Source organism: Mustela nivalis (assembly GCF_964662115.1).
Source record: "Mustela nivalis genome assembly, chromosome: 18".
Lineage (NCBI taxonomy): Eukaryota > Metazoa > Chordata > Mammalia > Carnivora > Mustelidae > Mustela > Mustela nivalis.
The window spans coordinates 37,539,076-37,554,625 of NC_139037.1; the positions used below are offsets into that span (position 1 = coordinate 37,539,076).

Consider the following 15,550-nt stretch of genomic DNA (forward strand, 5'->3'; position numbering starts at 1 on the left):
ATGCTGAACTATTTGCTGGTGGAATGATGTAACATAGGGGTTTGTTTCAAAAGAACTAGGTGGGGAGGCAGTAAGTGAGGGCACAGATGAAACAAATCAGCCATGAGCTGATGGTTGAAGCTGGGTAAAGGGAATGTGGAGTTCATTATGCTGTTCTGCTTTACTGATCTGAAATGCTCCATAAGGAAAGAAAAAAAACCTCCCCAGGTGATTCTGATGATCAGCCTGAGATGGAAACCCCCGGCTTGGCTGATGTGTTTCCGGGTTCACTGTTTTCTGACCCTTGTAGGGCAGGAGTTAGGGTAATGAGCCAGACCTGGGCGTGCCCCAGCTGGAGGAAGCCTGGAGGAGGAGTCGTGAGATACTGCCACAAGAAAAGGATCTGGGGGAAAACTTCCAGACACATAGGTCCTTGCTCTCACCTGACCTTCATTCAACTGGGGCTGGCATTCTGGGTCAATGTTCCATTGTTCCTTAAATAAATGGCCTCTTTTCCCATAAAATGATAGTTTTATTTTGAAAGACATGTTTTATTTTGAAAAATAGAATAAATAAAAAATTCTTACTAGTTCACCTCTCTATTCAGCAGCTATCTGTTGAATGCCTACTCTGTGCCAGACACGGGGCCAAGCTCGACTGAAATGGTTCTCCGTGTGTGACCCGTAGATCCCTGAGGGTTCCCGGAGGTATTGTCAAGGGGTCTACAAGGTAAAAAACTATTTTACGATTTATGGTAATACTGAGATGGTTTTTGCCTTTTACGGTCTTTTGATCTTTGTGCTGATGAGGGCAAAAGCCAAGTGCATAAAGCTGTGGACGCTTGGGCACTCACCAACCCTCAATACCCAAAGTACAGGCGATCACTGTGTTCCTCATGCCCCTAGCTCATAACGACAACAACTATAATCCACTTTTACTTAAGAAAGTCTCCAGGGAAGCAGTGAACACTGTTGGTAAATTTCAGTCATCGAGGACTCACCTTTTGAAGATTTTGTGTGACAGACACAGAGTACACTACGGACCCGATCTGCCCACGCCAGGATGACGATGACGGTCTCCAGCTAAGGCACTCTGCAAACGTTTACATCATGAGCTGCACTGGCTGCTTCCTTCTTGTGGAGAGCCTGACATGTAAAAAACTACGGTTATTCAGACTGGGGCGTTTGGCAGACATTTCCTCAGAAGTAAATAAAATAAGCCTGTCAGATCGAAGAAAAAAGAACTGGCAGTATGTGTGGCCGAGAATAAAAGTCAAGATTTCAAGTTAAATATTGGAATTTTGGGAAAACCATGAGCTTGACAACTTCTAAATACTTAAAGGCTTTTCTGGTGAGATCAGTAATAATATTAAAAAATTTGACTTCTGGGGCACCTTCTGGAGGCTCAGTTGGTTAAGCACCTGCCTTCGGCTCAGGTCATAATATCAGGGTCTTGGAATCGAGCCCCCTCAATGGGCTCCCTGCTCAGCATGGTGCCTGCTTCTCCCTCTCGCTCAGCCTGCTGCTCCCCCTGCTTATGCTCTCCCTCTCTCTTTGTCAAATAAATAAAAAAATCTTTTAAAATTTTTTGATTTTTGATATCATATAATCACATCAAATTTGGAAGGTCTGAATAAGTGAATGAACCCATATTTTCCCAATCATCGGTGCATGATGTTATAAAAACAACTCAAAGTGCAAGATGGATATTATGGAGTTCTGCTTCTACCTGGAATATAGAAAAGTGAGAAATAGCATCGCTCCCAACCTAACACAAGAAGAAGTCTGGTGAACTACAGACAACAACATTTTTTTTTTTTAAGATTTTATTTATTTATTTGACAGAGAGAGAGATCACAAGTTGGCAGAGAGGCAGGCAGAGAGAGAGAGAGGAGGAAGCAGGCTCCCTGCTGAGCAGAGAGCCCGATGCAGGACTCGATCCCAGGACCCTGAGATCATGACCTGAGCTGAAGGCAGCGGCTCAACCCACTGAGCCACCCAGGCGCACGAGACAACAACATTCTTGATCAGTCAGAGAGCTGAGGTCGCAGGACGACAAAGTAGCCTGAAATCGAAGGAAAGAAAAGAACCGCCAGATCTGGGAAATGAACATTAACTCACCTGAAGCTCCATGTATCACACAAGAGGGAAAAACTATTCAGCTATCACTGTTAGCAAATTGCTAGAGCCCGAGTGTGGACTCTGTGGGAATGTAGAACCCTGGGCACTGGAGACCCATGGGAAGTACCTACAGAGCTTCAGGAGGTCATTATGAGGTCTAGGGCAGAGCAAATGCTCTGAGCATTCCAGAGAATGCTGTCCTTGGTGTCACAGGCCTGGAGGAGAGCATTGGCTACTCTTGCAGAAAAGGCATAAAACACCTTCCAGATCCTTCTTCCTGACTTCCCTGTGGAACAAAAACCCTAAGCTGCCACGGGGGAGTGGGGAAGGATCACTGTGAAAGCTCTCCTTCGGAGACTGGAGAATGCAGGAAGTTTCAAATCACAAGTCATAGCAGTGAAGGATCAGAGTGCAGGGAGCCCTTCTGATGTGTGGGGACACGGGGAAGGCCAAAGACGGAGCGTGAGGCCAGGATTCTGAGAAACCCACCCCTGCCCTAAGCACAAGTCCGTGCTCAGGAACCAGAACCAGAGCCTGAACACACACCTTAACAAGGAAACCCAAACCCAGATTGACTTAAGACCTGACTGCCTCAACCGTCCACATAACGGCCGAGCAGAAGAGGGGTACCCATCTCCAGCCAGGCTTGCTCATTCTTCAGCCTCCCCTATCTTGTACAAGGTGTCCAGCTTCGATTTAAAAAATTATGAGACATGGGACGCCTGGGTGGCTCAGTTGGTTAAGCAGCTGCCTTCGGCTCAGGTCATGATCCCAGCGTCCTGGGATCGAGTCCCACATCGGGCTCCTTGCCCTCCGCAGGGAGCCTGCTTCTCCCTCTGACTCTGCCTTCCACTCTGTCTGCCTATGCTCGCTCTCGCTCACTCTCTCTCTGACAAATAAATAAATTAAAAAATAAAATAAATAAATAAATAAATAAATAATTATGAGACATAAAAATGCCAGAAGAGAGATGCCTGCGTGGCTCAGTCAGTTAGGCATCTGCCTTTGGCTCAGGTCTGGTCCCAGACTCCCAGGATAGAGCCCCACGCTGAGCTCCCTGCTCCGTGGAGATCCTGCTTCTCCCTCTCCCTCTGCCCCTCCACCCGTTCATGCTCTATCTCAAGTCCTACTGCTCACACTCTCTCTTGCTCTCTCAAATAAATAAAATCTTAAAAAAAAAAAAAAACTGCCAGAGAAAAATGACCCACCATCAAGATACAAAACTATCAACAGAATCAGCTTTTTGCTACTCATTAAAAATCTTCCAGTATTTTTATTTTATTCTAATAGAAAGGCTTTTTCAGACAAACAAAAGCTGAGGGAATTTATTCCCACCGACCTTCATCAGAAGACTTGTGAAAGAAAGTTCTCTAAGCAAAAGGAACATAGCATCACGGTGTAATAAAAAATATATTTGGTCTGGGAGTGCCTGGGTGGCTCAGTCAGTTAAGCGTCTGCCTTCAGCTCACGTCATGATCTCAGGGTCCTGGGATCGAGCCTCGTGTGGGGCTCCCTGCTCAGCAGAGAGCCTGCTTCTCCCTCTCCCTCTGCCTGCTGTTCTGCCTGCTTGTGCTCTCTCTCTCTCTCACAAATAAATAAAGTCTTAAAAATTTTTTTTAAAAATTTGGTCTTTATCCTTAGTACCTGGCACAGACCTCCCTAAACCCTTTCTTTTTTTTTTTTTTTTAATTTATATTGAACCTCTTATGATCACATCTGAGTTTATGTTAATGAGATGTCTTCATTGTGGGAATTCTCAGGATGGAGCTGGTCACAGAAAGGCTGAGTGGTTAGAGGGCTGGAATTTCCCGCCCCATCCACAGACCTCCAACAGGGGAGGGGGTTTGGAGGTTGAGCTCTACAGCACACCTGCGCAGTGAGATTTGGAGAACTTCCTGGGTGCTGAACACATCAGGATGCTGGGACGGCACCAAAGAGGGCTTGAAATCTTCATACCCTCCCCCCATCATCTCCCATCCTATGTAACCCTTCCTTTGGCTCTTCTTGAGTTGCATTCTTTACCATAAATCGGCAAATGTACATATTTTCTTGAGTTACGTGACCCGTCCTAGGAAATTATAGAATCTGGGGGGTCATGGGAACCCCCAAATTTGTAGTTGGTAGAGTGTGGGTAGGCTCAGTACTGCTTTTGCAGCTGGCCTATGAAGTGGAAACTGAGCCTTAATCTGTGGGATCTTTGTTGACTTAAGGAATTAGCATCAGAATTAAATTCAATTGTTATTCACCTAGTTGGTGGCAGAGAAGTTGGTGTGGAAAGATACCACACTTTTAGTGTCAGAAAGAACCTCAGAGGCTCAGAACCAAACAGAATCTCCCATCTACACTAAGCAATAAATATCACTGGGAAAGATTAAAATGAAGATAAATGTAGAAGACATTTTTTCTTACTTGTAGTCACTTAGAAGATAATTAACCATCTTCAGTAAAAGCAGTACCAGTTTATTAAAAGTTTAGAGCATATGGGAAAGTCAAATGTATAATAATAGTACAAAATGTGAGAGGGAACATTGTTGTAAGGTTCTTACATTATAAGTAAAATGATATAATATTTAAGGGGAGGACTGTTGGTAATTAGGGTAGGTAGGGGTGCTTGGATGGTTCAGTCGCTTTAAGTGTCCTCTTGGTTTTAGCTCAGGTCACGATCTTAGGATCCTGAGGTCAAGCCGCGTATCAGGCTTCATGCTTAGCCCAGGGTCCACTTGGGATTTTCTTTCTCCCCTCCTCCCTCCTCTCCCCTCCCTCGACCTCCCCCTCTGTTACTCCCACTGCTCTCTCTCTCTGAAATGAATAACATCTTTTTTAAAATATTTTATTTTTATTTATTTGACAGAGATCACAAGTAGGCCAAGAGGCAGGCAGAGAAAGAGGAAGAAGCAGGCTCCCTGCGGAGCACAATCACTCTGGCAGATGAGTGTGGTTGCTATCAAGCCATTTTCCATATGAGGAAAGTAAGGCTCAGTAGAGGTCTTGTAGCTTTTGCAGAGAGCCCAATGCGGGGCTTGATCCCAGGACCCTGGGATCATGACCTGAGCCAAAGGCAGAGGCTTTAACCCACTGAGCCACCCATGCTCCCCTAAAATCTTTTTTTTTTTTTAAGTAAATAAAGATGCATATGTAAATAAGCATTAAAGAAAACATTAAATGAATTTTTTAAATTTTATTTTTATCTTTTAAATGTGTTATTTATTTATTTGTCAGGGAGATAGAGAACAAGCAGAGGGAGTGGCAGGCTGAGCAGGCAGAGGGAGAAGCAGGCTCCCTGCTGAGCAGGGACCTGGACACAGGACTTCATCCCATGACCCAATCCCTGGACCCTGGGATCACGACTTGAGATGAAGGCAGACACATAACTGACTGAGCCACCCAGGCATTACTAAATGAAATTTTTATTATTTTTCTATTTCTTATTTTTTAAAGCTCTTATTTATTTGACAGAGAGAGAGACAGCAAAAGAGGGAAGCAGGAGTGGGAGAAGTAGTCTTCCCACCAAGCAGGGAGGCCGATGCAGGGTTTGATCCCAGGACCCGAGATCATGACCAGAGCTGAAGGCAGATGTTTAACAACTGAGCCACACAGGTGCCCCAAAATGAAATTTTTAGAAGAAGTATAATATATAACTCAATAATAAAGAAAAATGGAATAAAAAATAGTCAAGCTTAAGGTTGGCAGAAAAAAAAGAGGAAAAAAACAAGAACTAAGACCAAATGGAAAGAGGAGAAAATAAGTAGATGGTGGGCTTAAACCTAATCACATTAATAATTAAATGCAAATGATCCAAACACATTTACTGAAAGACAGAGATTGTCAGATTGGATAAAAAAGCAAGACATTAATTATACACTATCTGAAAATAAATCCACTTGAAATCCACAGCACAAGGTAAAGCAGAGTTCCATGAAAAAGTTTATCAGTGTGTTTCCAAATTCCACATGGTAAGTTTCCTTAAAGAAATTCGTTTAAGAAATTAAGAGTTTTGGGGCGCTTGCATGGCTCAGTGGGTTGAGCCTCTGCCTTCGGTTCAGGTCATGATCTCAGGGTCCTGGGATCCAGCCCCACATTGGGCTCTCTGCTCGGCAGGGAGCCTACTTCCCCCCTCTCTCTGCCTGCCTCTCTGCCTACTTGTGATCTCTCTCTCTGTCAAATAAATAAATAAAATATTTTTTAAAAAAAGAAATTAAGAGTTTTCGTACAGTATTAAAGACTATTGACAATGATCTGAACAGGCTATTAAAATACTTCTCCCTTTTGCAATTATTTATCAGGGTGAGTCTAGATTTTCTTCATATTCTTTAACAGAAATAGCAGATGGAAGAAGATTGAATGCAGAAATAGATATAAGAATCCAGTTGTCTTCTTTTAGGCCAGGCATAACAGAAACTTGCAAAAGTGAAACAATACATTTAAAAAGTAATATTTTTATAAAAATATCCTTGGTATGCTAACATATTGTGGGTTTATTATTATGTTTGAGTGAATTATAAACATATTATATATATATATAAATTCTCTGTTTCAATTTATAGTTAATATCAATGGATAAACCAATGTAAACAAAAGGTCTTTGGTATCCTCGTTTTAACCACGTCAAGGGGCTCAGACTGATAGATTTGAGAATGCTGCTCTACGGAAACACAGAGATGAAGGAGGCAAAGGACTGGAAACAATGTTCATTGTCATCAACATCTTCATCGCCACCCACCACTGCATCATCACAATTCTGCTGTGCCGAGCAGTATTCAAAGCTCTTCCCATGCATCATCTCACTGACTCCTCACAGTCACTCTGGCAGATGAGTGTGGTTGCTATCAAGCCATTTTCCATATGAGGAAAGTAAGGCTCAGGAGAGGTCTGGTAGCTTTTGCAGGGTCCCACAGCTAGGAAGGGGTAGATGCCAGGTCTGTCTGATTCCAGGGCTTCACTTATGCTCTGGTCTTAGAGTAGGAGACTGGCTCCCGTGGAGTTGAAGGTCGTCATATGGGCTTCCCACTCATTCTTTCCTTCTTTGGTACATTTCAGTATCAGTGTATGCCCTCTGTGCCTTGAAAGAGCCTAAATCATTTTGGACACAACAGTTCAGATAAAACATAGACACAAGCACACACAGACATACCCCCAACCCAGGCATACATGGATAGCTTCATTATTCTAGAAAAGAAAGGACCCTTTGGGCCAGCTCCCTTTTCCACTACTCTGGGAGTTACAAGTGCCCCCATTGTGAAGTCAGGACCCCATCAGAACTGAAGGCCATCAAAACACTAGCATCTGTGATCCTGGCTTATTCTTGGGCTCACTGTCCCCTGAGGGATGGGTTTCTAAGAGGAGCTACCCAGACCTGGCAGAAGATGCAACAATCCTCATTCACAAAGGGCCTGGGGTTTGTGTGATAAGTCCCCAAAGGCAGCTCTACTAAGTGTAGTGCTGCCCAGGAGAGGCCCACGTAAGGGAAGTAGGGCCTGGAAAGAAATATGTCCAGCCCGAGGATTCAGCGTGCTAGCAACCACAGGCGAGTTCCCGTGGAATTGCGACACCTGCTTGAAACCCAGGGACCTCAATTCCCGTTAGAAAAGGGAGACACAGATCTGGGAAACAAACAGCCTCCTCTGGAAACCCATGTGCTTCCCCAAGCTGCTCACACCTTCTCCCCTGATAGCTCGATGCTGTGCAGGAGATGTGACTGCCTGTCCCCCGCCGTTCCCGGACAGCTCCGCATGTGCCTCCTTCCCACGCTTCACGGGGCCCAGCACTGGAAGTCTCCATGCAGAAAACTCAGCAGTTTCCCACGAGACACTCTGCACCTGGGTGAGGGTCTGCACAGGTGGGTCTTGCCCTTCAGACTGAGCCTTCCCAAGTGCAGCGAGATAGAGGATTTTGTGTGTGCTATAGAAAGGCAGGTTTTGTCCCTGTTTTGTTCTGCTTTTTGCTTAATAACCACTCTTGCAGCAATAATGTTTTGCTCCTTCTTTCTAAATACTGAACATCTGAAACCGCTCCTTCTCATAGATTTGAAGGGTGTGAAGAACTGTGTACCAGCCATCCTGCTTAGGAGAGAGAATACGACACTGTGTGGCTGCCCCACCTCCACTCCCCTGACCCCATGTCCAGTGTCCGCTTTCCTGAATCGTGCGTCTCTCATGGGGCTGACTTTTCTGAACGTCGCCTCGGACAGATAGAGATCTTGTTCAGTTTGGGCTGGTTTTGATTTCTAGAAATGGATTCCCGCTCTCGGTACTCTACCACGACTTCTCCTTCTTCAACAATGTAATACATTTTGTATCCTAGAGGTTCTATGCTTACTTTACTGTGGCATTAGATAGAAATATACATAACTAGCACATGAGCTCATGATTTCATGGACATTTTTGCTAAATTAAATCTTTGCATTAAAAATATGAGCTGAGTTAGATTGAAAAAATATCAAGTAAATATTAGTACAGGTGGCAAATGGTTATGGCAGAAAAAAAAATTACTGATCCCACTGGAATGTGAATAAAGTTCAGGAAACATGGTTTTAAGTAAAGACAGATACATCTAAGACTGCTCTGGGTTTTTGGAATAGTCCTGACCCCGGTCGTCTCCTCTGTAAGTCAGGGGCCCCTGTCACAAGCGCGACCCCGGCATGAGAAGGTATTTGGGTCCATGCGCACTCCATGCTTGCTTCAGGCCACTTTCGGCCAGCCAGCTTGGCGGCCTCTTTCCTCCCTGGTCTCTGCTTCCTGCCTGGGACTGCTCCTCTGTGCATGACCACAGCCAGCCTGTGCAACCCACTTTAGATCAAGCTTTCTTCCTAGTCTCCTCTCAAGCTCCGATCACTCAGCGGGGAGACTGCATTCATCACCCCATTCTCTACCACGCTTTCTGCCCCATAACTGCAGTGCCCGCTCCTGCTGCCTCTCGGTGGGTCACAAGATCTGTATTGGCCAAAAGAATTAGGCTGAAATCATAGTGCGCCCATTCTGAGCCCAAGCCTCTAGGGGTCCTGCCTGTCTGCTTGCTCTCTTGTGCACTTCTGCCGATGCTGGTCCCAGGAGGAAGTGAGAGACAGGAGCCACCTGAGCCGACCTGACCCACCTAAGGCGCTCCAGCCAGGCACGACCCATAGGAGGGCCCCTGCTCACCCACAAACTCCTGACGAACAAGAAATTAAAATTACTGTTCTTTCAAGCCATTGAGCTTCGGGTGTCTTGGCACGCAGCACAAGCTAACTGATTCTTGGATACGGAGGACCTGGCTGCCTCCCCCTGCCCCCTCTTCAGTGGCCATGCTCCACCCAGACCTAGGGCAGGAAATGCTTCCATAAGGGAATCGAGCATGTCCATACTTTCACAAACGTGCCCCGTGGCTGAGCCAGCATTAGTCTGCCCAGCGGGGGTGAGCGGGAACAGTGAGGCTAAAAGGAGCCCTTTTGGCTCAGTCCCAGGAATAAGAGGCAGCTGTCTTCCACAACCTCCGTGGTCCCTCACCACCTGCTTCTTGGCAGACAGTCCTACTGGTGGGGACTAAGCCCGGGGCAGGATAAGAGTCTGGGGCAGTGAGGTGTCCTGGGAATGTTAGGTGAGGCCGGGTGACAGGAGAGACAGAGAACTGGAATCCTCACGTCTGCCGGATTCTAGAGCCCTCTTTGCATCACAGGAGGTTTTTTCTAGGCGACCGTCCAGTTCTTCTCTGGGCTCCTCGAAGATCAGCCCTGGATGTTAATGTGGTCCTTCTCCCTGGGATGCCATGCCCCTGAGGTGGTTTCAGCCTGTGCGTTGGTGAGCTGAAGCGTACCTGCCTTACAGCTTCTCCTCGGCAAGAGGACCACGTGAGTCCTTCTCCAAACAGTGGGGTGTTTGCACCCATCTTCTGTCACGGCTCCGCTCCTTTCTCCACAGACAGAGGCAAAGTTTCATGCAAGGTCGGGAGCTCCTCGCTCTTATTCCGAGTACCGGCTTTGTAGGGAAAGGGGTACGTTGCGGGCCATATTTGCCACACTTTAGCCACTCAGCTTCCACTCCCTGGTCCTAATGACATTGATTTCCTTCTGGTGAATTACCTCCATGCCACTGTGGGAACCAGAGGGGTCAGTGCCTCCCTCTCCCAGTCCTGGGACAGCCAGGGCTTGGTTTCCTGAGCAGTTCCACTAATCCGACCTTGTCCTGGAACTGGGAGCTAATGACTCAGACACTGTAGGGGCAAGAAGTGGATGGTGTTGGACTGGGGACCAAACCATGCCTGTGTGAGCCAGGGGGACTCACTCCTTCTGTTCAGTCCCCCGATCCCACTTAGCCCCGATAACACTATCCTGACTTCTAACCCTTTAGATGGGCGTCACCTCCTTTTAAACTCCATAAGATCGATCCACACAAGATGTACCCCTGGGTCTGGCTTCTCTCGTCCAGTGTCACGTTACCTCAGATGGTACGTTCCTCAGAGCTGGCTATAGAATTGGTGGGACCCAGGGAAAAATGAAATTCAGGATCCCTTGTTTGAAAATTAAGAATTTGGGAAGGGTGACAGTGGAGTGTACATTAAGCCTGGGGCCCCTCTGATGTCCGTGGGACCTCTTAAGCCTCATGCCCCGAAGCTGGCCTATCTATTTGCTTGTGCATCCCCTCGTGGGGAGCGGAAGCTGGTCCAATGGGGATGGTGTGGCTGCTGTGAACAGAGCATAGAAAAGTGAGGGTTTCTTCAGGACCTTCCTCCCTCTGACACCAGAGCCCCCTCTTGTCATTAAGTCACGCCTAGTGCTACTTGAAACCCTGCTATGTGCCAAGTGCTGGACTCAAGGTAAAGGGAAGAAAGCCTCCTTGCCCACTGGAACCTACAATCTAAGTGGAAAACAAAGGACTTACATGCATGGAAAATTATTAACCAAAACATTTCTTCCTTCAAGGGGGCCTGGTAGCTTTAAGAACTACAGGTGCTCTCTTGTCTCTCCGAACAATAGGAATCAGTTGGGGAGGTCTGTAGGGACAAGAGACTAAGGGCAGGCAGATGTTGCCAGCATGCTGAAGGTTGAAGAATGGGACCCCAGCCTGGCTCACATAAGCACAAGGTCAAGGTCACTACTCACAGGCCCAGGACAGAGTCTGTTTAAAGGAGCAGGTCAAGGTCCCACTTCTGGGCTGTCCTAGAGCTGGAAGAGGGAGGGCCTCGTCCCCCTGTTCCCACGGTGGGAGGGAGGAAATTCACCTTCTGGGGTTCTAGAAATGTTGTTTTTTTTTTTAAGATTTTATTTATTTATGTGACAGACAAGAGATTACAAGCAGGCAGAGGCAGGCAGAGAGAGGGGAAGAAGCAGGCTCCCCGCTGAGCAGAGAGCCCGATGCGGGGCTCGATCCCAGGACTCTGAGATCATGACCTGAGCCGAAGGCAGCGGCTTAACCCACTGAGCCACCCAGGCGCCCCGAAATGTTTTGATTTCTTGATCCAAAAGTTGGTTATGTAGGTATGCTGACTTCCTGAAAATTCATCAAACTATGCACAAGATTTGTGCATTTTTCTGCATGAATGTTATTCTTCAATACCAAGTTAAGAGAAAATCTGTGAAAGGGCCTATGTATAGTAAAGGGAAACATAGGGTGCTGTGTTTGACCCACCTTTGGGTGCTCAGAAAAGATTTCCCAGAGGAGGGTCCAAAGTAAGTCCTGAAGGAGGGAGCAAGAGGGAAGGGCGGGGCTGTCCCTTGCAAAGGAGAGACATGCCTGTAATTTGGGAGCTCAGGAATGGATGGCTCAGGGGAGCATGGGCTTGTGGGTAAGAGTGGTTCTGCCCCTGCTGGAGGCCTAGGATGTTTGGGTTGCCATGAATGGTTGTGAGTTCGAAGCTCCAGTAGCAGGGGTGGGATAGATGAGGTGGGCACTGGGAGGCAGGGATTCGCTGCTGGAAAGGCCACCAGACTTTTCTAGGTGAGCAGTGATGGTAGAGGGCTGGTGGAGGGGGGCTGGTGGAGTGTACAATAGGGAATAAATCCCAGAGACCTCTTTTTTTTTTTTTTTTTCAAATGGCACCGTTGGGGGTTTTAACATACAATGACAAGTTCTTTGACATTTATCCCACCAAGAGAGGGAGTCTAATCATCCACCTTTTTCCCATGGGGTGGCCTCAGGGACTTGGGATGACATGGCTGTGGCTGAAGGGGGGCTTAAAAAATCCCCAGCACCCAGGCCAGATCCAAGCATTAATACTCTTGTGAGTATTAACGTTTCGAGTATTTCAGTGTTCAGCTGAAGTTGAGAATCTAACCGAAGACCAAACTGAAGATGCCCTCCTATTTCTCTCATTTCCCCGCCCCCAGCTTCCTTTCGTCCTTGGGCCCGGGTTTGCATCGTCTGTTCCTGGCACATGGAAACCCGATGCTGTTACGCGGCAGGGATCTGAAATCAGTGCTTCAGTCTCCGGTGCCCAAGGTGTTTATTTTATTTTATTTTTTTAAATTTTTTTTAAAAGATTTTATTTATTTATTTGAGAGAGAGACAGTATGAGTGAGGAGAAGGTCAGAGAGAGAAGCAGACTCCCTATGGAGCTGGAAGCCCGATGGCGGGGCTCGATTCCGAGACTCCGGGATCATGACCTGAGCCGAAGGCAGTTGTCCAACCAACTGAGCCACCCAGGCGTCCCCAAGGTGTTTATTTTAAAAGTGACATAGGTAAATGGATGTGGAGGGAGAGCGGGGAGGCTCCCACAGGTGGTAGTATGAAGGGGATTGCCAGATCAAATACAGGAGACCCAATTAAAGCTGAATTTTAGATAAACGACGAATTTATTTTTAGTACGTAGGTTCCAAATAGTGCATGGACGTAGTAAAAAATTATGTATTGTTACCTGAGATTCAAATTTTACTGAGTGTTCTATATTTTTATTTGTGAAATCTGGCAACCCTAAGTGTGAAGCCAGGTCAAGGTGATATTCAGGCTTCTCCTGGGGACGTCTATAGATTCCTGAGTCCCTCAACAGAAGGGTAGGCTATACTTCGGAAATCCTCAGGTCACTCCCCGTGTTGGGGGATGGTGAGACCCCAAGTAATAAGTAATAAATCCAAAACAGGGCCGTTCCTGATTTGCACAATATAGTGTTAACTAAACCCACACATATTGGCTCTGTGTCCTTGCTTTGCTGCAATAAACATTTGCATCCACGTTTTTATGTCGACATAAATGTTCAGATCTGCTGGGCGATGCCTGGCAGCATGATTGCTGAGTTGTATGTTAAGTCTGTGTTTCACTTTGTACAAAAGGGCCAAACTGTTTTCCATAGTGGCTGCGCCATTTTGTGTCCCCATCAGCAATAAAAGAGACTTCCTGTTGCTCCATATCCTGGCCAGCAACTGGTATTGTCTCTTGCTTGGATTGTAGCCATTCTAATAGGTGTGCAGTAGTGTCTCCTTGATATTTTAACTTGCATTTCCCCAAGGACAAATGGTGTCGAGCATCTTTTTATGTACTTCTTTGTTATCTGTGTATCTTTGGTGAAATGTCCATTCAGATCTTTGGCCCATTTTTAAACTGGATTGTGTGTTTTCCTATTGCTGAACTTTAGGAATTCTCGATACCTTCTAGATACAAGTCCTTTATCACATACATGATTTAAAAATATTTTTCTCCTAGTCTATAGCTTGTTTTTTCCCCCCATTCTCTCAGTAGTGTATTTTGTAGAACAAATGTTTTTAATTTTGATAAAGCACAATTCATCCATGTTTGCATTGCCCAAATCATGATCACATGGATTTGGGGGTATGTTTTCCTCTTAGAAGTATTATAGTTGTGTATTTTGGATATAAGTCTATGATTTAATTTTTTGAGTTAATTTTGTGTAAAATACAAGGTGGGTATACTTTTGTTTCTTTGTTTTGCAAATAGACACCCAGCTGTTCTAGCATCATTAATTGGGGGGAAAAAAACACCTATCCTTTCTCCTCTGAATTGCCTTTGCACCTTTGTAAAAACTCAGTTGACTGTATTTGTATGAAACTCTTTCTGGACTCTCTGTCTGCCCCACTGATCTGTGTGCCTATGCCTTTGCCATCTCCCCATTGTTGGCATTACTGTAGCTTTAAGGAACAGTATACTCCTGTAGAGTATCTTTGAACTCAGCAGTGTGAATAGTCGTCAGGATGAGGGACTCACTTTAAGTGTGCTCAAGAAGAGAAGAAGATTTGATTGAAAGGAACGAGGGACTTCTCAGATGGCTGTAGCGAGGGGTCACCTCCTCTCCCAAGATTGGTCCTGGGCTGAGTCAACACCAGCTGGTCCTCTTGGGGGTGCTGCTTTTGAGCCTCATAGCCCAGCATCCCTACAGCCTCCCCTGCCTTTGTATCACTCTCCACTCTCTGCAGGCCTGTCTCAGCACCTCTGGTTCCAGAGCCCCAGACCGCCCTCAACACAGACCCACCTCTCACAAACCCCACACAACCTGTGTTTTTGGCTAGCATACAGTTTTATTTCTTAAAGTTGAATTCATAGCCAATATTTTAAAAAATTGGGTGAATTTGCAAAGAAGTTCAGGAATCTGGCTTCTCCCGGAGAATGGGATCACGCTGGGCTAAGTAGCAGTAGGTCCCTGAGATGAGCAGGAATTCTAGTCTGCCACCTCCTCCAGCAACCCTCCCCCCTCCGCCCTTGCTCATTTAAGGAAGGGTCTGTCCGCTGCAGCCCTGAGTGTGCAGCCTCTGGCCTCAGGTTTCAGGGTTCCTGTCTGACACAGACATCCAAGTAGAGTAACTGAGCAGTGGAGTGCAGCCTTCAGGTCTCTGACTCTGGACCTTGCAATGCCAGAGGTGCCAGTGTGTTTGAAGGCCTTTGTGAAGGCTGTGCCTCCCAAATATCACTGGGCCTGGTGGGGATCCTGAGTTAGGCTTGTTTCTAGGATGCATCGGATTCCTTTGATGGTCCTCTTTGGCTTGAGGACTCCTCAAAACAGCCTTGCTGAGCTGTCCTTAGAACTGCACTGCAGTCTTGAGTGCTTTTGCCCAAATTTCTGTTTTGGGTAGAAAAATTAAGAAGGAAGCCTTTCTCCTTCCTTTGGTGTCAAGGCCTACACTGTGGGCCAACGTCCTGACGGCCGGCCTCTTCCGGTTCCCTCCCCATTTGCCCTCACAGGTGTTTCCCTTATAAATCTTGCACATCTTGGTCTTGTTTTGGCATTTGTTTCTCAGAGGACCAGGTTTAACAAGGGTCAGGGATCACTTGACAGGTATGACAGAAGCGGGTTCTTGGAGAAGGAGCTGTGGGTGTGAGTAATGCAGAGACCTTGACCAACAGGTTCATTCTACCCCATCGTATACTGGTAAAGGATAGAATTGGATTGGACCACAGATCTCCCCCACCCTGCCCTGGCTTTTCTTCTTCCCCATGCTGATACCATTCTGAGTTGGAAAGACTCAGAGAAACCTCAGGGCCTGAGGTGGGCAGGAGAGGGAGATATACCACCATGAAGCCTAAAGTCCCAATTTG

At 46.4% G+C, this 15,550-nt stretch overlaps 1 protein-coding gene across 2 annotated transcripts in view; it reads left to right on the forward strand.

The window, feature by feature from the left end:
• The first annotated feature begins 9,774 nt into the window (after positions 1 to 9,774).
• The window catches only part of URI1 (URI1 prefoldin like chaperone), an 88,015-nt gene continuing 82,239 nt past the window's right edge, over positions 9,775 to 15,550 (forward strand). Inside the window, exons 1-2 of one of the 2 annotated variants that reach the window (XM_082711211.1) lie at positions 9,775 to 9,921; positions 12,397 to 12,508. In XM_082711211.1, coding sequence (XP_082567337.1) covers positions 12,455 to 12,508 — 54 coding nt within the window. In that variant the 5' untranslated portion in view covers positions 9,775 to 9,921; positions 12,397 to 12,454. Of the gene's footprint in view, positions 9,922 to 9,941; positions 10,015 to 12,396; positions 12,509 to 15,550 lie in introns of those variants that run through there. The other variant, XM_082711210.1, reaches the window with a different exon arrangement.